Raw genomic sequence first — 26,459 nt, 5'->3', positions numbered from 1 at the left:
AGTTTACAGCCTTCTCTGAATTGCGGGAACTAATAAACGTTTTATTAAAAGGTTTTGATGGATTCACCTTTGGGATTAACTAAGATAATAGTTTATTGCACTGTGAAAGATTAAATTGAGAGTACCCTGGTGGGGAGAAAATAAACATTACAAATAACAAAGCTCCTCTTTAAGCATAATGCACCATTGTTCCCAGACTCAAAATATAATTCACATGATTTTTTTTAAAAAAAGGAATTCAAATAGCGTTTGATATTAAAAGGTAATTAGAATATTCTTCCTAGGCAGTCACAAATATCTGTTTATGTATTTCACATCTTTCCTTGGTGGCTTTTTGGGGTGGGTGGCGGTGGGTTTGCAGTGTCTGATCGATCAGAAGATCAAATTAAGCCGGAATGATCATGGATGGGCGTCTTGTACATAGAAAGGGGAAGGTTAATGGACTAAAAGGATCCCAGAGTGGTCATTCTGTAGATGGGCTCGGTGTCTCCCTTGTAAAGCGGTTCTCCCACACATCCAGTCCTCCAAATATTTGCACTTCCATAGAGCTCAGTAGAACCTACTGCTCTGCAAATAGGTGGACGAGAGTCGCCTGGATTGCCTTAAAACACACATGAACGCATTTTAATGTAGGGTCCCGTTTCTCCACTCCTTGCTGTCCATACTGTCAGAAATAATTAGAAAAATGGAACTTACCCAATGCATTCTAACGAGAGAGAGAGGTTCATTTATGCACATCCATGTTAAAAAATCTGGAGCCCTCTGTTGCTGCTTTTTTGTTGACGTTATTGTGGAAGTACCAAACCATATTTATTTTCAGTGTGCATGTAAAGTATATGCAATATATTAAAATCTATAGCCCTTTCCAGTATGTACACACGCACCACAGTTTAGCTACGTGTATGTATATATGAATCTATCCCAGAACGTGCCCCGTGGCACTCGTGTGTACATTCACACGCCTGTGAATATAAACTGGAAAACGCAGGCATAAAATCATCGAAAACAGTCGTGTTGCCAACTATTTCTTTGAATAAGATAAGTGCCTACTTTCGCGAGGAAACTGGCATTCATTAAAGAAGCAAAGCAAAAACGCTTTTAGTAAGGGGGTGGCTATCCAATCCATCACAAGCTTGGGAGCAAAATCTGGCAGGTCTCCCGCAATTAGGCTGTGCACACCTACACACGTTTCCCGAAGACCATTGAGATGTAATGTTTTCTCTGACCTTTACTTGGGGGAAAGTGAACAGCGCCAATTGCCCTCTATCCCTGCATAATATCCCGCAGCACCATATCCTATTGCTCTGGGCTTAAGGGTATCAGTTGCCACGCAGTTCCCAGGCATTCCTACATCTTTCTAATCAGAAAGATCTAATGGGAGACTCTGCTACAGCTTCCTGTTTGTGGACAGCATCACACTCCCACGTGGAAGTGCCACCACCTCAGTGACACGGAACATTCATGCTCTTTGTGGATAAAAGTTTGTAGTATGAATTTTACGTCACTGTAAGAGTTCATAGATCGATATAACTAATAAAATGCAGTCATTAAAGAGAAACCATATAGCATCAAAAATAGCCATCTAAAAGACCCTGCAGACATTGTTAGAAACTGGGTGAGCTGGGGGATTTCCATTTTATTTTCACACACACACATATATATTCCTGCTTTTCTTCTGTCATGGAACCTAAGGGGTCATGACATACATGTGGTTTCCAGGTGATCACCCATCCAAGAGCTGACCATATCCAGGCATGCCTTAGCAAGCTGATGGCCTCATGGACCTTGAAACCAGTTACAGTACTGTCCATCCAGAGACAGACAGTTGCTTTCTGTGAGAGCTGCTTCACATGAAGGTCCTGGTGAGTCTGCACATGGGTGTTCACCACTGGACAACTGGAACATCATGAGACGATTTACATACACCAGCTGAGACTAAGGACCACAGGCAGAGCTTTCATATCCCCTGCCATTGTCTTTTAAAAATACACATAGTTTTCAATAAAGTCAGTTCAGACGTCCAGATACAGTTCTTCGCAGCGAGAGGCAGGGAACGAAGCACGGGTCCGTGTGAATCTGCTTCCGGACTCCTCCAGCCACATGAAGAAGGAACCTCAATTTTCATTTCTCAGTATCCATTAAAAATGTAGCAAAAAACACTACTTTACAGCGGAAACCTATGCATGTCTACTCACAAGTATGTCCCGCTGTGTTCAGTGGGTCTTACTCCCGGGTAAGTGGGTGTGGGGTTGCGGTGTGACCCTTTCTGCTACCACGAAATTCTGCTGGGTGCCACCAACCCACCAACCCCAATGTTTTTGTTTGTTTAAAAAAATGTAGCAAAAGTCCTGCTTTTTAAAAAGCCACCTCCTTTGCTGAGCCAGTCTTAGATCCTGTGAAGCGTAGTTGTCCGCGCCTCCCCCACCAATTAATATTATAACTGAGCCAAGGAAGGAATTATAAATCTGGGTGTGCTGATTCTTTAAAGAAAGCTATTGCCAGTGTCGTACACGGCAGTAGCAGCCAAATTTGTGTACGTGTTTACGCAGCGCATAATAAATGTCAGCTTCCCCCCGTGAATTTTCTCATGGACATTTAAGGAGTTTTCCTTCTCTTTTCCTGATTTCCCCTTTCCTCATCTTTTAAGTCTCCTGTTTTCCTTATAAGCTACTCTGCGTGTCCTGCAACAGGGTGATAAGATATGCATCAGCGGTATTTATAGGGCTGGAATGAGGGGATTCTCTGCGTTTCTGTAATTGGACGATTTTGAAATCCTTATCTCGGTTCTCAAAAGACAAAACCCTCACAGGTTTTCATTCTTCAGTGATGAGGGGATCGGCCCCACCCCCAGAACCGGCATACTATGGAACTCAGCATTCGGAGTCAAAGTAAATACAGTATATTTTAAGCTGTATGAAAAACCAGCAGACAGTTAGTTCCTAAAGGAGGTTTAGGCGCAGTCCTATACCATTTTACCTGAGAGCTAGTCCCATTGAACTCAATGGGACTTACTTCTGAGTAAGCAGGTATGAGCTTGCTTTGCTTAATGATCGACCGTCATGCAGACGATCCACAGCAAATTATACAACACAAAGAAATTTAAACAATTTTCTTTCTTGGCTTATTTTTAGTCCCTCTCCCCCATCCTACTCCGCCCCAGTGCTAAAACTAACATTAACATTTTAATACGTGTGGATTGACTGTTCAACCTTTTCTTTAAAATCCATATGTAGTCATAAGGGATTTGGTATCATGTTTATTTTTTTAAAAAAATCGCTCACCAAGCTTAGCTGCACACAGTCTATTGTTAGCTATAGGTATGTCTATTATTATTATTATTATTATTATTATTATTATTATTATTATTATTATTATTATTATCAAAACACCCCAGTAAAGCAAACATGATTCCTACCCAGCTGAAAATTATTGTATGGACTCTCGGGTAGGGTCAGTCTTGAAGAGTTCATGAACCGAGGCTCTTCGGTTAGACCCCTAAATAAATAAATAAATAAATAAATAAATAAATAAATAAATAAATAAATAAATGGATTTGTAATATAGATTCGAATCTGGCTTCAGCTGAAAGGGTGAAGCAGGCGGGCTAGCGGGGAGGGGGGAGGAGAAGGCGGGCGGGGCGATGCTTTCGCCCAAATCAGATTTTGTTATTGTTTTGAGCGGGTGAAAAGGGTGGGATGGGGTGGGGGTGGGGGTGTAAGGAAAGGGGAAAGAAAAACCAACAATTTCTCCAGCATAAAAATGAAACATCATATTCGTTTGCCTTTGGGCTTCATTTTTTCCCTTCTACATTATAACTAGTTATTGAACTCGCTAGAAGATCTAAAGGCCATTTGCGAGGAGACAAATTTCAATGGAGGTTCCCCATCAATAACTCCTTGGCAGTGACCTATTGGATCAAGTCAAACAGTTGAGGTGAAATTCAGGTCACGCCGTCTAAGCAATATTAAAATGCGTCCACTTTTTAAAAAGCCACTTTCAACGAGATTTGAAGAAAATTGAATTCCTGGGAGAGGGAGGGAGGGGTAAATGGGGGCTGGGTGGGGGTTGGGGTGCTTGCGGAAGAGGGAAGGAGAAGATGGTTTGCATATATGTGCTTTTTCGAACAAACAGGAAGAGTTCGTTTTTAAGGGTTTTAAACGGAGGAATAAATATTTATAGGCTTTTGCTTTTTGGAGAACCTACAAGGGGTAATATGTGTATATGTGGTCGTGGGTATTTTTATTTTTATTTTTATTTTTACTTCTGGTGACATGCTTTGGTTATTCAAATCGGTTTGCACCAACTCATTACTTTTAGTGACAACAGATTTAAAGAAAAATCAATTAAACATTTGCATATTTCTTTGCATAAATTAGACCTGTCTCTTTTTATTGTGGGGAGTGGGGGGGGGAGAGAACACCCAATGATTTTGTGGCACTTTATGCTTTTGTTTTTAACTTTTGTTTTCAAATTAATTTTTTTTATTGTTTCATGGTATCATAGAAAGACCAACTTTATAAAGATATACCCCCTCCACCAGAAAAAAATAGCTGTATTTTGACTCCCTTCCCCTAATACACACTTTTAAAATCCACTCTTTGAACTTCTTAGAGGATGGTGATAATTTCTAGAAGAGGGAGTGAACCCAATTTTAAATTGCGGGGGGTGGGCGATGCAGAAAATACATTCTTGGATCTGGATATTTAGTCAGAGGGGAAAATATATTTTTATTATTCATTCATTCATTCATTCATTCATTCATTCATTCCTTCTCAGCACTGTATTTTAATACTATATATTTAAAAGCCTTATAATAAACTGAAATATGTGAGTAATACACCGAATCGAAAACACTGGCGGGGGGGGGGGGCTGTCCTCTCTGCATGGCCCCAGTGAATTTTAGTTGGACTGCAGCCGATTTTTTATGAACTGACGATTTTGTATGTCTCCCCATTATTTTTTTTTAGGGGGAGGTAGTTATGCGTGTGACCTTAGCTAGGATGTGGCTTTCGTGACAAGGGGCTTCGTATTAGTATTATTATGATTACTAAACAATGAAATAGCAAAATCTCAGTGGCTAGGCACTCCCCCCCCCCCAATGCACAGATTGCAAATGGCTAGAGGTGTAGGTTACCAAGCGGTCAGTATGGTAATGGCTCGCACAATGAATCCGCGGGGACAATGAACACTTATTTTTCTTCCGTACTGTCAAGTAGGCGCTTTGTACTCAGAAATGGTCCTGAAAATGGTAACCAGATAGGCCAACCAGCTTTGCAACCCGCTTCTTGGCTAGGCTGGGAATTAAGGGCCAGGGATTATTTAATCGAAGTGTTGTATTTCCCTTTGTTATCGCCACTCAGAATGATGATGACGACGACGACGATGATGATAATAGCAATAATCCGGTTTTGCCGACATTGTTCTGCGGGTGGGAGAAACGGAGGCCAATCGGAGAGAAGTGGGAGGGGTACTGGAGAGACAAAAGAGGTTTGTGCCCCACTAATTCCCCCCCTTCCACACGTCCTTGGAGCCTTCTTTGAAAGAGACAATAAAAGGGAACTCTTCCAAACACTTAAGAGAGGAATACATGCCACCCCCCAAAAAATAGCTTTAAGAAAATTATAAACTTAAGGGACTAATGCCTATTTTAACAAGGAAACCAGAAGGTCAGTTAAAATAAACTACAGGAACGAAGTGAAATAAAGAAAGAGCAATAAGTCCACTGGGGGATTTTTTTAAAAAAAAAATAACATAGAAAAATGTATGATTAACGATGCAATCCTGTCTACACTTCCTGTGTACTTAAAAACAAAACAAAACAAAAAACTTTCGTGTAAACATAGAGAACCTTATTTTCACATTTTGCTTCTGGATCCTGTGTATACATTTACTCGGGGTAAGCGTCACTGAGTTCAAAGAGACTTACTCCCGAGTAACTGTGCTTACAGCCTGGCTCTCTGCATACTTACTCGATTTGCAGTGTGATTTGAAAGGAAGGAAGCTCTGTTGTTATGAAAGTTACTCAACTTCTAATGGATTATGTTCAGGAATGGCAAAGCTGCCCTTTCATTCACGTGCATCTACACAAATAATTAAAAGTGTAAATATCGAAGAGTAGGTCTAGGTGCAGTAGGTGATTGTTAGGATGACCCAGGAAAAGAAAAAACACACCACCCACCAGGAATGCTGAACTACTTAAGAAATTGGTGGTTCCAAGTTTCTAGCACGTTCTTACAGTAGCCAGCCTACTCAGGAGTCCCTTTTGAGTTCGCTGGAAAGTAAGAGCCACGGAGTTTATAGGCATTTACTTCCTAGTAAGTGTGCTTAAGACTCCACCCTCAACTTGTAGATCTTCCTCTTCTTCCTCCCTCCCTCCCATATAATTTGAATTATGCTGAAATTAATCAATAATGGGTCCAATCCCTCCAATGTCCAGCATTTTAAAATCCCACCGAATTTAATTGCAAAGAGCTAAGTAGATGCTTAAGTGAGACAATGGGACTACGGAGAGGGTGTATGCAAGGTCCTTTAATCAATCAGTAAAAGGCTGTATAGATACTAACCACTGCTGCTGCTGCTACTACTACTATTACCAGTAGTAGTAACAGCAGCAGAGCAACGCAAGGGGAGCTCATGTTAATGAAATCACGGTTATACATCTCATGGAATGAGGAAATAGTAGCTATGGCAAACACGACCTCTCTCTCTCTCTCTCTCTCTCTCTCTCTCACACACACACACAGTATCATAAAAACTCTGAGAATCCACCCAGAGTTCAGTAGTAGTAATAGTAGTTGCAGCAGCAGCCAGCAGTACAATCACTCTGCCACTGGAAACAACTAGACACGTGCCAACATTTTTCTGGACTGTTCACAATGATTTTTGAGGAAAAACAGCAAAAGGAAATAAAATTGCCTCAGCTATCCACGCGCTTTGGCTTTTATTATCCCAGTTAAGTATGCATGTCAGTTTAGACTACCAAAGTAAAATAAAATAAGAATGGCAGTTTCCCTTTTTATGCAAAATGAGTTGAACGGGCAGAGTTAAATGTAAGAGACAACATGAACAGGAGTTGTAAAGCTTGCCTGGGGGAAAAGGCCAAAATAATACCTCTGACATTCATTTCTCTGTTCTTAGACTGAACCGTCCTCTTCCTCCTCCTCTTCAGGAATCAACCAGTCCATAAGCAAACAGGTTGACAGTTCTCCATAGATGGATTGAAAACTACCCATGTACGGTCCTTATACAGAGATGGGGGGGGGGCACCAGAATAAAGCAGCAAGGAGGAACTTACTTACTTACTTACTTACTTACTTACTTACTTAGTGAATGCACTGATTAATAATAATAATAATAATCCAATAGGAACCATAAATGTTAATAGCTATCAAAAAAAGTGGAAGGTTGTCTTCCATAGCTCAGTTCCCAAAGCTGTGAAAGCGTGGATCCCATCTTGATAAAAGCAAGTGATCCTCTCAGAAATATGCAAGCCCTACCTGGAAAGGGCTTAGCTTGTTAAACGACTTTTTAGGAAGTCTTGACAGCTGCTCTCCTTTCCCTCACGCCACATCCATGAAAAACAAACAAAACCCAGAACAAAACAAAAAAGACATTCTGGAACACATCGGTGGGGGAGGGGAATACGCTTCCCACCTTCCCCCAGTAGCACACAGGCCACATTCTCCAGTCGTTCATATGCACCCTGTAGAATCGAAGTTGTGTGAGCCCCTCAATCACAAATTCGTCTCTAGGGGAGTATATGGACGATGCAGAGCCTTGTTAATGTTCGGCTTCCTTTGATTTCCCCTTAACTGCTAGAGTTATAATAAAGATTTCAGCTATCCAGGGGAGTGTGTGTTTGAGTTCCTTTAAAATACACATGCATTCTGAGGAAGGGCAAACAGCTTCAAAGTGTGTGGTGGTGGTGGTGGGGCTTTGTTACAGCTAGATCGTGAATAAATAGTTAAAATAACAGGGAAGGTAAAGCGTGCTTCTGATAATAAAATCCACAATTGCTACTTTTTTCTTGGATAGAAGGAACAGCAGTCATCGCAAACACAAGCTCACACAAGCCCTTGCCAGAGAGAGAGAGAGAGAGGGAGAGAGAGAGACCTAACAATTTCAAGTGACTGATTTATGGCGTTTTACAGCCCCATAAAAACTGTTACAACCAGCCCAGAGCCTCCGACACCGCTGGCACATTTAGTCTAATAAATAAAACATAAACAGTTAACTTTATGTGTCACTTTTATTGTTATCAAGTAAAATATTGCAATGCCCTGCAAGCTATGATTTTCAACTATAATTGTTATCAAGCAGTACAAGGGATTAATCCGACTCTCTGTGCCCCATCTTCTTAATGTAAGCTATAGATAAAGCCCTTAACTGCAATAACTGCACTCTTTAAAATGTTTGCATCACAGTTTAGCTTCTTTAACCTACCCAGGGGTCTGTTTATACAGGCATATTGGGAGAGGGGAGAGGAATTTAACAGCGCCTTACTTTTTTCTGTCCACCACCCCAAGCTCCACAAGGAAGTCAAATGTTCTGAATGGACTTTAGACGCATGCTTTCCCATTCATCCGTGGCTATGAAGGGGAAATCATGACTACAGTAAATCTTGTATGAGGATCCATATTTCTTCTTACCTACCTACCTGCCTCCAGACTGGATGGGAATGTTTGTGTGTGTTATCTTTTCCATAATCATAACAAAACCGAGCCTTCCATTATTTAACCCGGCAAGAACTGAAAAGCACATCTCTGCTAGCTTCCCACCACTACCAGCACCCCATAAACTTTGTCTCCCCCAAAATGGTCAGCATTGGGTGGCTGGTGGTCTTGCCATCTGGCTGGCTGGAACTTCTACTTGTTTCAGCTCAGGCACTAGCAGCTTCTCTTGCAACCAAAGCAGATCACCCGTAAGCAAAGGTTGATGAGCATTTCTAGAGAACTCCAAATGACGCAAAGATGATTTGCATATCCCGCTGCTCTTTCTCTCCCCCCCCCCACTCCCCACATCTCCTTGCCTCCCAGGTAACCTGCCTCCTCCTTTGTGTCTCTTCAGCAAACAATTGGATTACAAATACTGAACTGCCTTCTAGTTTTCGGGTTGTTTGCATTGTGCGTAGGGGGCGGGCGGGTGGGGGGAGACTAGTACTGCAGACAATGACACTAACCATGTCCTGGGGGGGGGGAGGAGGGAGGGAGGCGGGGGCACCTCATTTCCCCTACAGCTTTTCTTTAAGGTGAAGCAAGCAGAACGATTTCAGGCATGCTTCACTATCTGCAGTGCAAAATGTTACTAGTTCTTCCAGATTAAGACTCATTTAGCTACTGGATCCCTACAAGAGAGGACTTGCTGTGTACCTGGAAAAGGGGGTGGGGTGGAGAAGAACACAGGAGCTTTCCCTGCACACCATCTGTCTGCCAAATAAATGAGTTTCCTTCCATTATCCTTCCATTCACTTACGTTGCCTTTTTAAGAAAAGAACGTTCTGTTTGGCAGCAAGATAACCCCTTACACACACACACACACACACACACACACACGCACGCGCACCTCTTTTTCTGAGTTTAAGGGGACCACACAAACAACAACAAGATCGCACACACACGCACACGCACACACGCACAGAGGCACAGGCACACACTCGCGCACACACAAATTGGATACATTTTGAATAAGCTTTTGGTTCCTTATCCGGGGACTAGCTCGGCTGGCGTGATTGGCGCAAATAGTCACATGGTGAAACTAACTTTACGGGGTCGCCAGCTAGTAGGAGGGTTTTATGGAGCAGAAAAACGACAAAGCGAGAAAAATTATTTTCCACTCCAGAAATTAATGATCATGAGCTCGTATTTGATGGACTCTAACTACATCGATCCGAAATTTCCTCCATGCGAAGAATATTCGCAAAATAATTACATCCCAGACCACAGTCCGGAATATTACAGCCGGACTAGGGAGTCCAGTTTTCAGCATCATCACCAGGAATTGTACCCTCCACCTCCTCCACAGCGACCCAGCTACCCCGAGCGCCAGTACAGCTGTGCCAGCCTCCAAGGTCCCGGCAACCCCCCAGCGCATCAAAGGGGCCATGGACCACCACCCGGAGGCCACCATCTCCCCGAGAAACCACAGCAGCTCTGTGACCAAACGGCTCTCTCCAGCGCAGCCACCTCGCCAGCCCCAGCCCCTCCAGCCTGCAACCAGCAAAACCCCGAGCATCCTAGCAGCACGGCCACTAAGCAACCCATAGTCTACCCATGGATGAAAAAAATCCACGTCAGTACTGGTAGGCAACTTTTCTCTCTCTCTCTCTCCTCCCTTCCTTCCTTCCTCTCTCTAGTGTGTGTGTGTAAGTGCGAGAGAGGGAGAGAGAGAGTATGTGTGTTTTTCTCCCCTTCACACCATGCTTGCAAGCTCTCTCTCTCTCTCCCCTCTCACTCACTCACTCTTCTCCCTCTCTCGCTCCTTCTTTTTCCCATCTCCTCCTTTGCCTTCAACGAGAGTCTTTGGGTTAGCACAATTGAGCTGGATTTACGACTCCGAGTGGGTAATTACACCCACCATAAATTTTATAGCCAAGCTAGTCTGGGCAGCCCCAGCCATGTGGTTCGTTCTGTTATGTATGTGTGAAACTCCAAAAGGCTTCGCGAGGGGTGCATAAATAATTCAGGCTCTTTTCAAGCCAGGGAAACCCCTTCTTATTAGAAGAGAAAGTCTTGGGTTCTTTATAACCCATTTAGCTGATGACTTTTTTCTCTCTCTCCCCTCTCTCCTCTCCCCCCCTTTCTTTCGCTCTCTCCCCCTCTCTCTTTCCCCTGAGCCACTGGAGATCTGTCTTTCTCTCCCTGTGCATCTCTCTCTCCGCTCTCCTTCCCCTGCCTTTCTCTCTGTCTCTGTATTCATGCTCATCTTTGGGTGTTTTTCCCCCCAGTGAACCCCAATTACAATGGAGGCGAGCCCAAGCGATCCAGGACTGCCTACACCAGACAGCAGGTCTTGGAATTGGAAAAAGAGTTCCACTATAATAGATACCTGACGAGGCGGAGGCGCATCGAAATCGCCCACTCCCTGTGTCTCTCGGAGAGACAGATCAAGATTTGGTTTCAGAACAGGCGGATGAAATGGAAAAAAGACCACAGGCTGCCCAATACCAAAGTGAGATCTACGGCTCCTACCAATTCTTCCACCAGTTCCATTCCTGCTTCTTCCAACGCGGTTGCTAGCGAAGAACATTCGCAAAGCTCATCTCAGGACCAACGAGCAGAGGATATTACAAGGTTATAAACAAACAAACAAAAAAAAGCAAAAGCAAAACAAACAAACAAATACCCCCATTAAAAAAAATGACTCTGATTATTTATAGAATCTAATATATATCTATATATTTTGGTTCTTTTTTTTCCTCGTAGTTTTTCCCGTGCTTAAATATATTAAGAAGGAAAAAAAGAGAGAGGGGAAAAAAAACCCACACACAAAAGAATGAGGTCTTCCGCAAAGATCTCAAGCTTTAGGTGCATGTATTATTAGCATGAGAGGTCAGGTGAAATACCTGCTGGTTTTGTTTTGTTTTTTTAAAACGCAATTTTCAGGGTTTTATTTATTTTTTAAAAAGGGAAGGAGTGGAAGGATGAGCTACGTGTGTCTGTGTGTGTCTGTGTGTCTCTGTGCGTGTATGTTGGGGTGGGGAACACAATGTTCTGTTTTAGATGAAAAATCGGGGCATATGCTAATAATTACACAGGCAAGGGAAGAATGTAGTTATTTTGCTCTGTGCGTTTACAAATGGAGAACAAAAAAAAAATGGACCATTGAAGGCTTTTTTCCTTCCTTTTTTTGGTATAAATGTAGGAGAAAGATTTTTTTTTTAAATTAAAAAAACAAGGGGGAAAAACAGCACAGGAGCTAATAGTAGCTGGTAAACTTACGGTGTTTATTTCAATGTGAAGAAGGACTCAAAGGAAGAGAGAGAGGAAGCGAGCCAGCGAGAAAGTTGGAAGGAAAAGTCAGTTGGTAGATTTTTCCCCCCGTTTTGTCGTGGTTCTTTGTGTTTTTTGGACATGATTTGACATGAACATTGTAAACTTGCAATAAAAGAGTTTTAGTGTATATGTGAAAGTCCCCTTGTTCAATAAAAACCAGTGAGTGTGACACAGATTTGACTTTGGAATGTCTGGTGAGTTATTTTCCTTCTTTGCTTCATACTATATAGGGAAAACGTGGGGGAGGGGGGTGGAAACGTGTGACACTGATTTCATGAGCTGCGGATACTTTCTTAGCTGAGTTTAAGAAGCTTGGGTTGGTTGGTTTTTTGTTCTTTTAAATACAAGGCTACCAGCGCCGTACTGCATGTCACTGAAGTCAATGGCAAATCTCCCATTGATTTTAGGGACTGTGGCTTGCACCCTCTGTACCCTGTGACATCACAGCATGTTTGACCTCAGATTCTACTAGGAAGTCCTAGCCTTGGGAGGTGTAAATATGCATTTTAGTAGAAGACCTGTCCATAGAAATCAGGCTTTGTGTTGCTGTTGTTTATTTTTTTTAAATGCATCTGTCCTTTCCTGTATTTGAGCTCCTATACATTTCTTTAGTAATAGTAATAATAATAAAAAATATTGGAGCTTTCTTTACCCCTCCTTCTACTGCCTGTATAGCTAACAAGCCCCTAGTCCTGTACGTTGAATAAATGCTGAACATTGTCACTGTTGTAGGTATTTTGTAGAGATGGATAATAGAGAATTCAGGATTTGTTTACATCCCCCAGGGAAGTAGAAAGGGTGGCTGGGAAGAGTGTACTACAGATGTGTTTGCACAGTGAGCACTTTTAGTATGTACTATGCTTATATGTGTGGATAGGTAGATAGACAGACAGCCAGATTAGCAAGTTCCTTTCACAACTCACATTTTTCTACTGTCCTCGCCTCAGAGTGGCAAAGCATGTGACTGAAGTGTGCTTTCGTTTATACCTCTCTTAGAGGCTTGTTTAATGTTGTTTTGGTTGTATTTCGTAAACATTCTAGCACCCCAAACTAGAAACCAGTTAGTCTGAAGTAGCAGGATCTAGTCCAATTTATTTGCTATTGATTTCAATGAAATTTCAGGCGCCTTTAATAGTCTGCTTACACAGAACTAAGTTGTGGGTTGAGCTGTATTGCATTCCAGTTCCCTGTTATGGGTATCAGAAAACAGCCAGGCAACTATATACTGGAGGTGGAAGCAGAAGTTCTGAAAAGTGGCAGGGGGTTTGAAGGGGAGTTGGTTCCGTCACTTTATCTTGCCCCTTCCCTCAATTATCAAGACAAGCAGATCTTTTCAGCACCCATGGTAGAAGGAAAAGGCAGGAAGGTACGAAGTGATTGACAAGATACAGATTATGGGAGCGATCTACATCTCATTCAAGTTAATGCAGAACTTCTATTGATTTTAAGCAGGCCAGAATTACACATAGTGGCTGTAATCCAGATCAGTTTAGAAGCTAATGGTCAAAGTGTCATGGGTATCAACCAATCAGGATGACTCTTCTCTGTCTGTTAGTAGTATTCCTTTGAAGAAACTCCGTCTCCTTTTGCACAGTATGAAATAAATCCATTCATTAACATAATAGCTAGTCATAAACCTTTAACAGTGTTTTCACGATTCCAGTTTTTCGAAGCAAGCAAGGGGAATGTTGAGTGTGCATGTTAGCAATTGCTTTGAATGTTTCCTTATCACTCCTGGGCCTGCTTGTTCACCCTTACTGCATTAGGTCAAGTGAGGGGAAACAGGAATCTCACTCATTTATTTTAGAGAATACCTTTACTGAACGTAGTGGGATTTACTTCTGAGTAAGCATGCACAAGATAGGGCTGCAAGTTAAATCTCTCACGTGTCTGTCCGCTTGTTTATCTGGCCTTCTGTTACACAGACTTAGTCTCCCTACTCTATTGCTAGGGCAAGATAAAAGAGAACAGCAACCAGTGTTTCCCTCGGTGGTTTTTACACACCCACACAAACACGAGCACTCTGTGCATATAAATGGTAAAAAGAACAAAGGGAGGGGGGAATCCTAACCTAGGAATAATGGTGCTGCCAACTGAATGGCCATATGTTGCAAAGCTGATCTTCAAACTCTGACACACACACGTGTGAAATTTACAATGGCTTCTACTGGTAGTGACTTGGTAAACTATGTGTGGGTGTGTAGCTGTGCTAAACTTTTTTTTTTTAAGTTTCACACCCACACACCCTGCCTGCAGAACTTGATAAATTATAACCAAGTGTCTGTGAGAGAATCAGGATGAATATGATAGGACTTTGTGTTGCGTGCATTCTCTGTGTCTGCCTAGGAAGCCCGGAAAAGGAGGCATCAATCACATTTGCAACTGTATAGTTTGCATATTCAATTAAAAATGCCAGCACCCTCTCAGTAACTTCATATTTAAATATATGACCATATATTCCTTTCCACGGTTCTCTACCCACCCCCAACTTTATTTTATTTATTTTCCTCCTGGAGTTCTCTTCAGTGTTTACTTTCTGCAATCTTCTCACCCTCCTGCTTTGTTTTCGTTTCTGGTTTAATAATTCTGATTCTTCAGCATCTGATTTGGCCTTTAGACTTGGCCATGACACAATTCTTCCAGGGTAGGGAGATTATGAATGAATTATAAAGGCAGGCAGCAGGGGCAAAAGAAACGGGGGGGGGAGGAGGTGATGAGATACAGCCTGCCCCACCGTCTCTCTTCACCCATTTTGCTCTTTCTCTCCCCATTCTTTTTTTTAAAGCTTTTTGACGCCTCCATGTTGAGAGCCTGAAAGCTACTTTATTGAAGTTCGGGTAAAGGGGGGTGGTGGAAAGTAGGTTCACCCAGAGGACAACTTTTCTACGCCAGCAGTTTTATTCTAGCCACTCAGGATGACCTCCGAGCCCCCAGTGACCTGAGTTAAGTCTCCCAACGTGTACCTTCTCTGCTCCCTACACACATTTAAAGGCATCGCCACTGTTTGGACTTTTTGTGGTGGTTTTTTTTTTTTTTTAAATTACCATAGTAATAGAAGGCCGGGTGGGTGGGGAGGGCGGCCGGGAGAGAGTGAGGGTTTGGGCAGATTCAATGCGTGTTATCTCATTGTGTTGTCACCAAAATAACCCCAGAGAAAAGAAGGCAGGGTGAAGTTTCGGCCAAGCCTCCCTTCTCATTTTCCCGCCTTCCCATAGCTTGGAAGATTTCCCAGCTGGCTATCCTATGGCTAGAGCGAAGCTCCTAACGCCAAGTAAGTTTCCTTTTAAAGTTTTACTTTTTCTTTTAAAGCAGTTTAAAAACGCATAGCTATGATGGCGACGATGGTTGCTTCTTTTTTAAAAATTTTTTGGTCTCCTTTAATGGAAAGGGGTAAAGTGGGGAAATCTGCTAGTCTATTCAGGTGCTACCAGGCGCTTTTGATGGTTTCTGTAGGGACAGCCCAAAAGAGCTATATTTCCTCTGGCACGTAGGAACTAGAAAAGAAAAGTTGTGAGGGATCAGTGTTCTCTGTTGCTGGCTGTTCCACACTATGCCTCGACGGATAGAACGGGTGGTGGTGGTAGTAAGCCTATCGTCAGACCACCAGTAGCATGGTTGGTCTTTCCATGGGCTCCTCTTTCAAACCTGATGGACTTGATGTTCAGTGCTCCTAGGTCTCCTGGGGAGATCAAGACTCCAGTCTTGGCAGGGCTTTCCAGGAAATCGCTCCCCGCTCCACCGAATGGATGGATCGCCTCTTGATACCAAAGTCTGTGCTCCTTCCTTGCCCCCACTTGGGGCATGGCACCAAGGGGCTGGGCTCCTCTACTCCTCTGGAATGGCATCGATTTCACTATTAAATCATGCCCGGATTATTGTTCTTCACTTATCTTCTTGAGCCAGAAGAAGAAGAAGAAGAAGAAGAAGTCAGGCGAAAGGTGAGAATGTTTGTGGAGCGGGTGTCACAAGCTCCTTGGAGCCTAGAGACTTGCTCGGGAGCGCTCCAGTGAGTCCCTGACGCCCAGTTTGTGTGAAGTCACACTGATTATAAGTTGTATTTCTTCCTTTTTAATGGATGAGTGAGTAAATAAATAAATAAATAAAATAAATAAATAAGTTTTGGTGATGGAAACCAATGCTTCTTCTAGCAGCAAGGAAGCAGCAGTGGAGGAAACATTTCACAGGGGCTTCGGTGGCCATAAAATAATGAATTAGAAAAATTCTCTCCCTTCCTCCCCCCCCCCACCATGGGCAATGGGACTTCCAAGGGTGGTGGTGATGGCGGTGGAGACGCTGTGTTCCCCACTCCCTTTTATTTTCAGTGGCTTCAAATATTTTGTTTGGAGAGGTAATTCTCTGAAAAGGGGTAACTGCAAAAAAACCAAACCAACCCCTATAAAAAAACTGGATGGGATGTTTTCAACTTAAGACACAATTACATGTGTGCGCTTAAACCCCCCACAAACCCCCTCTCCACTCTCCCTCTCAACAAGCCCCCCCCCCCCGCAGTGCTATAGGATAAGGTACCGTGGCTTAGCTCCCTAAACTGCCAGTTAGCAAATTATGTCTCAGGATTTTTCCAGTCTCTTATCTTCTCTAGTTTCCCTCTTTTTCTTTCTGTCTCTCTCTCTTGTCTCTCTCCATGCAGTTCATATGAGAGAGAGAGAAATGTTCAAGTACGCTGTTTAATTGTAATTAAAAGACAAACATTCCGCCAGGGTTAAATGAATGAGTTACGGGTTTCTAACCATAACTGCCAGCAGCTCCAACATGTAACTTATATTTATTGTGGTCTCGTATATCATTATCCAGAGATATAGTTTTATGTACTTCCTAATCTGTCGCCTTGATTTATTTTGATGGGCAAGGTACCAAACCAAACATTTTGGGACTTTAGTGAAAGACTAGTATTTCCTTGCAAACAGCCAACCACCCTTCTGTTATTGGCATCAGCAATTTCTGGCAAAGGCCACTTTCTTTGTTTTCTTTTTTCCTTTTTCTATGTTAAAAAAGCGTACTTAACAACAACCAAGAGCCAAATGTTGATGCAGGTTGGTTTCCTTTGTGGAAAAGCATATGTATTAGCTCTGAGGATTTATGCAAGAATGAGGCTTCAGAAAACAAAGCATGATATTTATATAGGAGATGCAATACAGACATGCAAAAGGAAGCATTCTCTCTCTCTAAACCACTATATTCTCTCTCTCTCTCTCTCTCTCTCTCTCTCTCTCTCTCTCTCTCACACACACACACACACACACACACACACTTTCAGTATATATATTTTTTGTGTGTTTGCTTATATATGCTCCACTTTTTTCTCAGCATAGTGAAGTTCCTTTTCAATTTACCCTCCATCTTGTTATTCTGGATTCCCCTGCTTTCACCCTTTAAGAAGGAAGGAAGGAAAACTTGCAGCTTAAATGCCAAAATATACATTTGCTTAGTAGTATTTATCATTCTTTTAAAAATGAGCAAGACCAAATCCACCCCCTTGAAGTCAATGGGGAAACTCGCCTTGATTGGTGTGGATTGCACCCACTAATTGAATGATATATCTTCAAAAGCAATGAAACAATATATAATACGGTGCTTATATAGGTCGCTACAGTGTGCATAGGGCTATATAATGAGACACATACACCTTGAAAGAACCTAGTCCATCAGATGCAGAAAGATGCGTGCACGCACGCACGCACACACACACACACACGCACACACACACACACATTGTTGGCACTATTAGGCAGGGTAATGGAGAAACACAGTTTATGGCTATCCCAGTTATGTGTACTTGCCTCATGTGAGTGCCTCACAAGACCAGAGTTGTCTAGAGCAGCAGTGGGCGTACGTAGGTTCCTAAGATCTACTTGGCCTTTTCTGAACTTGATCTCCAAGATCTACCTAGCAGAGCCATGTGCAAAATACACATAGGATTAAAGAACAGGTGTGCCTCTGAACACATTCTGAGTCTAGAAATTGGTTTTCACCTTCAGAATTCAACTGAGATCATAGTCTTGACACACAAAGGCCTGCTCCTTTCTTCAACCTAATTTAGGTAGCCAAAGTCATTTTGTTGCTACTACTATTAAAATATTGAGAATTAGAAAGCCACACTTAGCTACCCTGCAAATCAGACAAATCTATACCCTTTGCCCATCCCTGATCTAGAGATCCAGTGGTTCAAACAATAGAACGTTCAGAACCCAAGAGTTGCCTAACAGGGCTGAACCATAATGCATCTAATCCAGAGGCCATTCAGATGCCTCTGGGAAATGTGAAAATTACGTTTGTGAAGGATGTAGGTGTAGGACTATAGCTGAGTGGTAGTGCACATTCTTTGCAGTCGGAAGTCTACAGGTTCAATCCCTAGCACCTCTAGATAGGGCTGAGAAAGCCCACTGTGTGAATCCCCCAAGGGAGCCACTGCCCACTTGTATGAATAGTATTGATGGTCTGATGGTATAAGGCAGCTTCCTATGTTGCTGGCATGTTGTATTCAGAGATCTACTGCTCCTGTTCATGGAGTTTCCACATTAGCTACATTGTGACCAATAGCTATTGAGGAATACCCTCCCCATGAATGTATCCTTTTTTTTTAAGCCCACCTAATCTAGTGGCCCTTTCCTCATTTTACGGAGGCCTGAGTTCCATATTATGTCCTTTTGATTGTCCTGAAGTGACACAAGTCCACTTTTTCTGGGTTCCAATATTATGAGAGAAGGAAAACAATGAAGTCTCTATCCACACTCTTGACACTGTCCATAAACCTTATAAACCTGTAAAATCATGAAAGGTCCGAATTCCCCATCCCTCTCCTCCCAGAAACAATAAGATACTGAAGGGGTGGGGATGAGCAGAGGAAAAAAACACAAGTTAATGCAACTTGTATGGGTTCTTTTCTATCCCATCCCACATTTGCAGGCCTTCATAAACCAAACCATTGCCTTTACTTGTTAGCACCAGATGAAGAATTCTTCTAAGAGGGAGACAACCCAGAAGAAGAAGAGAGACCAATATAATTATTATTTTGAATTTAGATTCTCCCCCATTTTAAGAACAGTAACACATTATTTTATGAATGTGTTCCTTTTTCTTTGGGGATGCACACAAACGCACACACAATATCACAACACTGGCATTTCATGAAATGCCAGTGTGGTGATGACAGCTTAGTATGGACATTTATTCTGGTGCCTCCTGCCAAATCCTCCCAGCCAGCACTTCTCCCTCATAGGAAGATGCCATCTCGTTTATACCTTGCTTATTATAACCGAGTACCCAGAGTTACCCGGCTGGTCACCGGTGCTAGAGAAGCTAGAATTCTGAGCTTTGATTGAACCCTGTATGTCTGATTCGGTTGCGGGATGGCCATTCTTCTGTTCACCCTTCACAACCCATTTATGGAGAGTTTTTTCTGGATATTAGCAGACAGATCCCGAAGCAGTATCTACTTCCAGTGGCGTAGTGTGGGGGGTGCAGGGGGGGCCAGCCGCACCGGGCACAACATCTGGGGGTTAGGGTTAGGGGGCGCAAATCCATGGGTTAGGGGGCGCAAATTACTTGCCTTGCCCCGGGTGCTGACAACCCACGCTATGCCACTGCCTACTTCCTATGAGTTTAGGATCCTTGCACGCCCTCCTTCACCATGATGGGACCAATTGTAAAGGCAGAGTATCCTGTGCATGCTTGATCGGGCATTGGTGGTCCCCTGCCAGGCTCACATTGACTAGGGAGAGACGCGAAGCAGTGGCGTAGCGTGGGTTGTCAGCACTCGGGGCAAGGCAAGTAATTTGCGCCCCCTAACCCGTGGATTTGCGCCCCCTAACCCTAACCCCCAGATGTTGTGCACGGTGCGGCCGGGCCCCCCTCCACCCCCCACGCTACGCCACTGACGCGAAGTGACTGAAGACAAAAGGCATTGCTGAAAACAACCACAGTTAACCTTTGAAACAAGCCTGGCCAAGAGAGTTTTGTAAATAGAGGAGATAAGAAAAGGGCGATTACTAGAATTTTAGATTAAAGGTTTCTTAGTCTGCCAGAGCCAAATATTATACCAGTGAAGAGGGATTCCTAGTTCTCCCAAACCACGGGCAAGGCAAATATCCCCCCCCCTCTTTCCAGTGTCCTCTGGTGTTTATTACCTACGTGGGGGTGCCGCTACTGACACCACCCGACCCACAGAGCGTTTCCTGGCCTCCATTAGCCCCTCCTCCCGCGGCCTATTTCCGAATGCTAAAGGGTGTCGTGCCCCAAACTAGGCACCCCTAAAAACTACAGTTTTTCTCTTCCATATAACAATAAGGCAGCCTTCAGGTTCCGTAACGTAGCATAATGTTTAGGCTTTAAGATGCATCGTCACAAAGAATTATTTCAACAGTTTTTACACACTTGACCCGAAAGACTGGAAGCATTCGGGCCCAACACAACTTTTGTAGACTCTTTCCTTCTTCTCTCTCGCTCTGAATGTACAATGTACAACTGGATTTATTAGCCGCTCCACATACACGGTCGTCTGCTGTATGTGTGTGCAAGCGTTTGTGCATGATATACATAAAGATATATATATATTATTGTATGCGTAGAATGTGCATGTCTACAACTGAAGTAAAACAGAATATTTATGTTTCCAAACGTCGGAATCATTTCGCTTTATGCATGCCTTCGAGAAATGAGCAAGGATTTATATCCGCCGTATATAGTCAGATCTGCCTATTTGTCTGTCTAGCCGTCCATCTATGGCCCTTTGCTTAACATGCTTATAAAATGTGCCCATAAAGAGAGCCACCTCCTCCTCCACCACCTTTCATCCACCCAGCCAACACTGGCGTTATCATCCGCCCAGAAGGACACAGCAGGCATCCGATCCCGCGGATTGTGCTCTGGCCCTACCAAGGAGCTAGAGGGGAGTTGCTCCCGAGCCTGACTTCCTCCTCAAATCCTCCCGAACGGCACCTCTAATAAATATTTAAAGAAGCCCTCCTAAAATGTTTACTCGCGAGTTTGCCTTTTCTGCTCAAAGCTAGGTCACGACCCCGAATTTGGACAGCAGAACAAAGAGAGGGTTGACGAGGGAACGCGCGTCTTGTTGTTGGGCAGCGACATCATCTCGGGGCGATTGTTTGGAGCAGCAGGTTAATTTACTTGTTTGGCAAGAACTCTAAAGTCTGGAAGCAGAACTTTTAGCCAGGGTCTGTCCTGATGGAGGGATGCCTGAAAATCCTCCCTTCTTTTGAGATTACTGAGAATGCTTGTGTATTTGTGTATGTATGTATGTATGTATGTATGTATGTAATATTGTAGGTAGATAGATATTTTTTAAAAAGAGAAGGAAGGGAAAGACCTACTTTAATTAATTAGTAGTTCTATCTGCAACTAACATATCACATGGCGTGGTTATAACAGAGGCACTGGACAGGTGGCTCTTGAACCTTTTATATAAAAGTCACTTTCACTAAAGTCATTGGGACTTACTACTAATAATATTGAGGGACGGGGCACTGGTCACATTGGAGGGGAACGATAGGGTTTTCTTCTGAGTAAACAGGGATAGGATCAGGTTGCACTTGCTTCTACTTGAGAGTAATACCCGGGTAGACCTCAAAGTTGATTCCGCTGATAGGAAGCAGGACCTGCTTGGGAATAAAATGTGGAGGACGTAACGCCTCCAAGGCTGTTCAGCTGGCGGGTCTTGGGATTGGGACATTGCACCCGGAATCTTAGTTAGATACAGGAGAGCGTGGACCGGGCAGTTCTGCAATTCTCCCAACACCTGCTCTAGCATACAACAAATGCCCCTTTATCGGATCAGGCTTACTCCCATGCAAGAGTGTGGAAGATTGCAATTCCATTTCCATTTAATTTATAGTAGATTTGGGCTTTCTAGACCCCTCGCATTTTATTTGAGACATGGCTGACTGCATCCTCAGACTACGTTCAAAACATCTTGGCAGAAACAAGCCTGCAAACCTAGACACCTTAACCTGGGAGTAAGTCCAGCCTCATTGAACTCAGCGAATCTTACTCCCGAGTAACAATGGATCGGCTCCGGCTCTGCGTCCCTTGGAACTTACCTCCAAGGAAGTTTGGGGCAGGGTATACCAATCCACCATTCTGAATGGTTTGTAATGAGAAACGTGACATTATTTTAAATGGGTATGAAAGTCTAAGTCTCCTCGCAGGCTGTTCTGCAAGTCTTTGGTCTCCCTTAAGGTTGCATTCGGCTTACTAGATAACTATAGCGTGGTCTTTGAAGGCTTCAGTCCTAAATCCTATTGAACCACATTGAACAGCCATAGGGTCGGACTGCAAGGGAACAGTCAGGTCATTCTGTGGGTCTTCCGTAGCACATGAAATGTGTGTCTGTGTTATTTAGGTTGGATCCCTTCAAAATACACATGGTAATCTGTCTGCCTGCTATGGATAGTCATCACCAACTTGTCTCCCCAATTTAAGAAATTGCAATTTTCAGGCGATTCTCTCCCCGCCCCGCCACGAGTAGTGATTGCAATTGCATTTTGTTTCCATTTGGTTTCATTACATTTTCTAAAGCTTTGCGTTTGGGAATTTGCCTCGGTGTAAAAACTTCCAAAGGGAACAGATCCAAAAGCTGCCTTCAAAGTTGCATAAAATTTATTCAGCAGCTTTTTGCTTTTTTTTTTTAAAAAAAGTGCCAAGTTAACAGCTCTCTTTGCAAGGGCCTTTGCGAGCGACCGTATATCTTCCTCCTGTCTCTTGAAAGCGATCTCTGGGTATGGAGTTGCCTGGATTAGCCCCTGGCTCTGCGTGGAGCAGGCGCTATCTCGGAGGGGAGCAGAATGAAATGTGCTAAGCGATTCAGATCCTGGGGATGAAAAGGAGTCTTGGTTTGTACACGTCTTTAATGGCTGGCAGTGTTTATTTCCAGAATAATTGGGGAGGGGGTGTTGGGTGGACGGGAAGGCTGTGTGTGAATTGGAAAGGGACGCTCCGGCAGCAGAAGCAGAAGAAGCGAAGTGAGGTTGCGATTCCAAGCGAGACTTATTCGGAAGAAAAAGTTCCTCTGTGAAATCGGAGGGGCAAAGTTATGGAAGTTTTGTCCTGTTCATAAACCTCAATGGGACGTTAACTACTAAGGGGGGGGGGAGAGAGAGATAGGGGAACGTTCCTTGACAGAAATAGGGGCCGATACTAGGAACTTCTACTCTGAAGGAAGTCCCGTCGACTTCAGTTGGACTCAACCTTCAAACAATTGTACCTTGCAGCGCAATCCTGTGTATGCCTACTCAGAAGTAAGCCCCCCTGAACTCAGAGAGGCTTACTCCCTGGTAAATGGGCACAGGAGTTGCCGTCTTACTCGCTTTTGAAACTCTGTGATTTCAAGAGGAGGGGAGGGCAAGTGGATCGATTTCTTCCGCTGAGACCCTATAAAACTTAAAAGGTGTTTAACCGCGGCTCTTAATGTTAGGAACAAGGTCATGCGTATGTATGGATAGATAGATAGATAGATAGATAGATAGATAGATAGATAGATAGATAGATAGAGATAGATATAGATAGATATAAAAGTTTTTGACACACAGATCCACAATTCAGTAAAGCCTCTCGCTTCCTCGTTAAACCGGATTGTAGACCTCAACCTAACGCTAAGCTCGAGGAGTCTGGGGTTTCTGTGGATGGGGGGCAAGGAATAATTAATGTTTGACTGATTAAAATTCTCATGTTGCGGCTTAGCTGGATTGTGGATCGCGCCGCTTGCAGAAAACACACAATATCTACCCGCCGCCGCACCACATTTCCGGGACCGACAGAAAGGTTGCATCACGCCCCGCGCTTTAAATCTTAGCAAGAATATGTAGAAAGCAATATATAAATATATTGAACAGCACGATCATTGAACGCAAATCGGTCTGAAGAGTCTCCTGCCCTATATATTTATATTGGACCAGACCGAGGAGCGCTGGAGAAGGTCACGGTTCTCTCTCCTTAGCTTCCCACCCCCACCCCGCTTTTCCAGGCTTGTTGTTAAGAAAGCGCCTTGTTGGTGGTTCCTTCCACTAGATATTCTCCAGCCACACCCGAAGAAATGCGGCCGTTCTCGGGTGGTGGTGGTGAGAATGTTTATTCTCCGAGGGCAAAAAGCACAGAGGCGCGTTTCTGAAACGTAAGCAGTTCTCTTCTATCTGGAAACCATCTTGCTGGGCACGAGACAACTTCTTCCTAAAATGGGTAGAAAAATAATAATCTCGGGATCCGCATCAGGATAGCTCACGGGGAGATAAATCAAAAGAGGTTTGTGTTATTTGTGTGGGGCCGGGTGTGTGTCTATGTATGTTTACCTGTCGGTATCCATGGCTGCATGCAGTCGCTCCTCAGCGTGGATAATAGATGTTTCCCGGCCCAAACTCGGATTTCAGACATTCTGCACCTCAGTCCTCTTAACACGTTTCCTGGAAAGTAACCCCATTTATTTCCAGGGAACTTACTACCGAGTATGCGTGCATCCGGATCTTGAAGCAGAGTATTGTGGAAAAACCTCCCCTTTACTTAACCAGCGAGGCTTAGGCTGGACTCCTATACCAGCTTTACCTGGGAGTAAACCCCATTAAACTTAGTGGGATTTGCTTCTAAGCAGGCGTTTATTCCAATCGGTCTGGTTATCGGTCTGATCCTGCTTGGAACGGAGCAGGATCATGGCCCTTGACTTACACGAGGCTGAAAGATGGTTATTAGATGGCATTGAAACCTATGAGATTCTACGGTGTTTAGGACAGCATTCTTCACTTTTAGCGTGATGGATCAGGCCGTGTGTATTTGGGGTTTCTTCAAACGTTATGTTAGGGTCGTCTCGGGACACGATCCTCCCTGACTTAAGCATTTTAAGTTGCTTGGTGTCAATGCGGGAGTGAAACTCTCTCAATGCCTAATTTTTCCTGTTTGAGCTCATTTCCTGATTGAGATAGTAGATATTCTAAGATACTGTTTTTATCTTAAAATGGACCCTCCCCTATATTTTTCACATAAGCTATTCCCACCCACCTCTGGGAAGAAGATAAAAGTGAGAGCTCTCCACTCCTGTGTATGTGTGCGCCATTTTACAGTAGTTTTCACCACAAATCTAGCGTACCTGGCCTGGATCCACGGAAACTTATATTATTTTTTAAAAAATCGATCCAGTAATTTCGGCTTAAATGTATCAATCCGTGTGCTCAGTATTGCTGGAGGAGCATGGTCTATTTGTGTGGGTACTGTTGACTACATGCCATAGGTGCCCAAACTCAGAAGGGTATAGATATGTTTGTATGGCATGATGCCATGCAGAACAGGCCTTCTTGCTGGTTGTTGCCAGATGGCCATCTGCAGGCTGTGCCACAACCCGGAAGGCCTTTGATGATGATTTCCGTAACTGGGAAGATCTGCATTGGTAACCTGGTCTCCAGCTGCTTAGGATCTTATATGTTAATATTAAAACCTTAAACCTAACCTAGGAGCAAACAGGTGCACTAGTAGGTATGTCTACCTGAGAGAGGACCGCAAGGTACAAACATGCATTTTGTATTGTGCCTGTCTGTTACTGCTAGCTGGTATCACAACCATAGATACAAGTTGTCACCACAATCCGAGGCATACTTTCTTAGATGTAAGCGGTTCCTACATTTACTACTATATCAGCATTTGATTAGCATGCATTTCTGATACATGGTAAGTGAAAGTCTGAACTGACTCTATTGAAAAGTATTGTGTTTAAGGTAGAGAGGAGGTAGTGGGGAGAAAGGGGAAAGTTCTGTTTGGCATATGATCTATAGTGGCCCATTCATACACAGGAGGCAACACCAGATGTTTCAGACTTTGAGTGAACCAGTCCTATGATGTGTGATAGGTGTGTGAACTAGCCTTAAGGCCCTTCCATGAAGGCGTGGGTCTCCCCTCCACATTATCCACACATCACAGAATCATGGAGTTGGAAAGGACCCTGAGGATTATCTAGCCCAACCATGTCCCATAGGGGGATAGGACCAGCTACTTTGGTGTTATCAGCACTATGCTCTAACCAACTGAGCTATCCAATTATGTTCTCCCTTCTACTTGGATCTAGGACTGCAAAGAACAATTCATAATTGAAGAAAACCCAGGGCAAAAATTCCACAGTGTGGATGGGCTAGAGTTGCTCCTTAATCCCCCACTTAAAAATAAATACTGCTAGGAAGTCAATGCCATTGGAACTAACTTTCTCCCGTGTCCAGGGGTTCCAGGTTCAACCTCATTCCCTGTGTACCATTCAACCTCAGTGGTCCTGAGTGCCAGTTGGGCACGAGTGCCTTTGGATCCAGTGGGCTGGGGTTTCACCCTCTAGCCACCTCTTCCCAAAAAGTTATCATGGGCTTCAAGAGGATGTGCCTATGAAAACTTACTGGGCCACGTTTTGCAAGGATCGCGTGACGTTCCGTGGAGGTTTGGCTTGGCCCGCGTTTGTTGCGGACAGGGAATTCC

The 26,459-nt window shown here is 43.5% G+C and overlaps 3 protein-coding genes across 17 annotated transcripts in view; all 3 read left to right on the top strand.

The window, feature by feature from the left end:
• The window catches only part of LOC310700483 (homeobox protein Hox-D3-like), a 150,508-nt gene that overhangs the window by 38,981 nt on the left and 85,068 nt on the right, over positions 1 to 26,459 (top strand). The window contains exon 1 of one of the 15 annotated variants that reach the window (XM_083490176.1): positions 15,106 to 15,261. The exons of 13 other annotated variants lie outside the window; for them this stretch is intronic. Coding sequence is in view for 1 of the 2 variants with exons in the window: in XM_083490179.1 (XP_083346305.1) it covers positions 24,086 to 24,132 (47 nt within the window). In the remaining variant the exon portion in view is untranslated. Of the gene's footprint in view, positions 1 to 15,105; positions 15,262 to 23,691; positions 24,133 to 26,459 lie in introns of those variants that run through there. One more of the 15 variants, XM_083490179.1, reaches the window with a different exon arrangement.
• The window catches only part of HOXC5 (homeobox C5), a 75,287-nt gene that overhangs the window by 19,545 nt on the left and 29,283 nt on the right, over positions 1 to 26,459 (top strand). The gene's annotated exons all lie outside the window — the stretch shown is intronic.
• On the top strand, positions 9,271 to 12,170 carry HOXC4 (homeobox C4). Its single transcript, XM_083490460.1, has 2 exons — positions 9,271 to 10,297; positions 10,943 to 12,170. The coding sequence occupies exons 1-2, from the start codon at positions 9,745 to 9,747 to the stop codon at positions 11,293 to 11,295; spliced, it is 906 nt and encodes a 301-aa protein (XP_083346586.1). The 5' UTR covers positions 9,271 to 9,744; the 3' UTR covers positions 11,296 to 12,170.

Source organism: Podarcis liolepis, assembly GCF_965112155.1.
Source record: "Podarcis liolepis genome assembly, chromosome: 2".
Classification (NCBI taxonomy): domain Eukaryota; kingdom Metazoa; phylum Chordata; class Lepidosauria; order Squamata; family Lacertidae; genus Podarcis; species Podarcis liolepis.
Note: the sequence above shows the minus strand (reverse complement) of the source record. Positions and strands in the feature narration are given on the sequence as shown.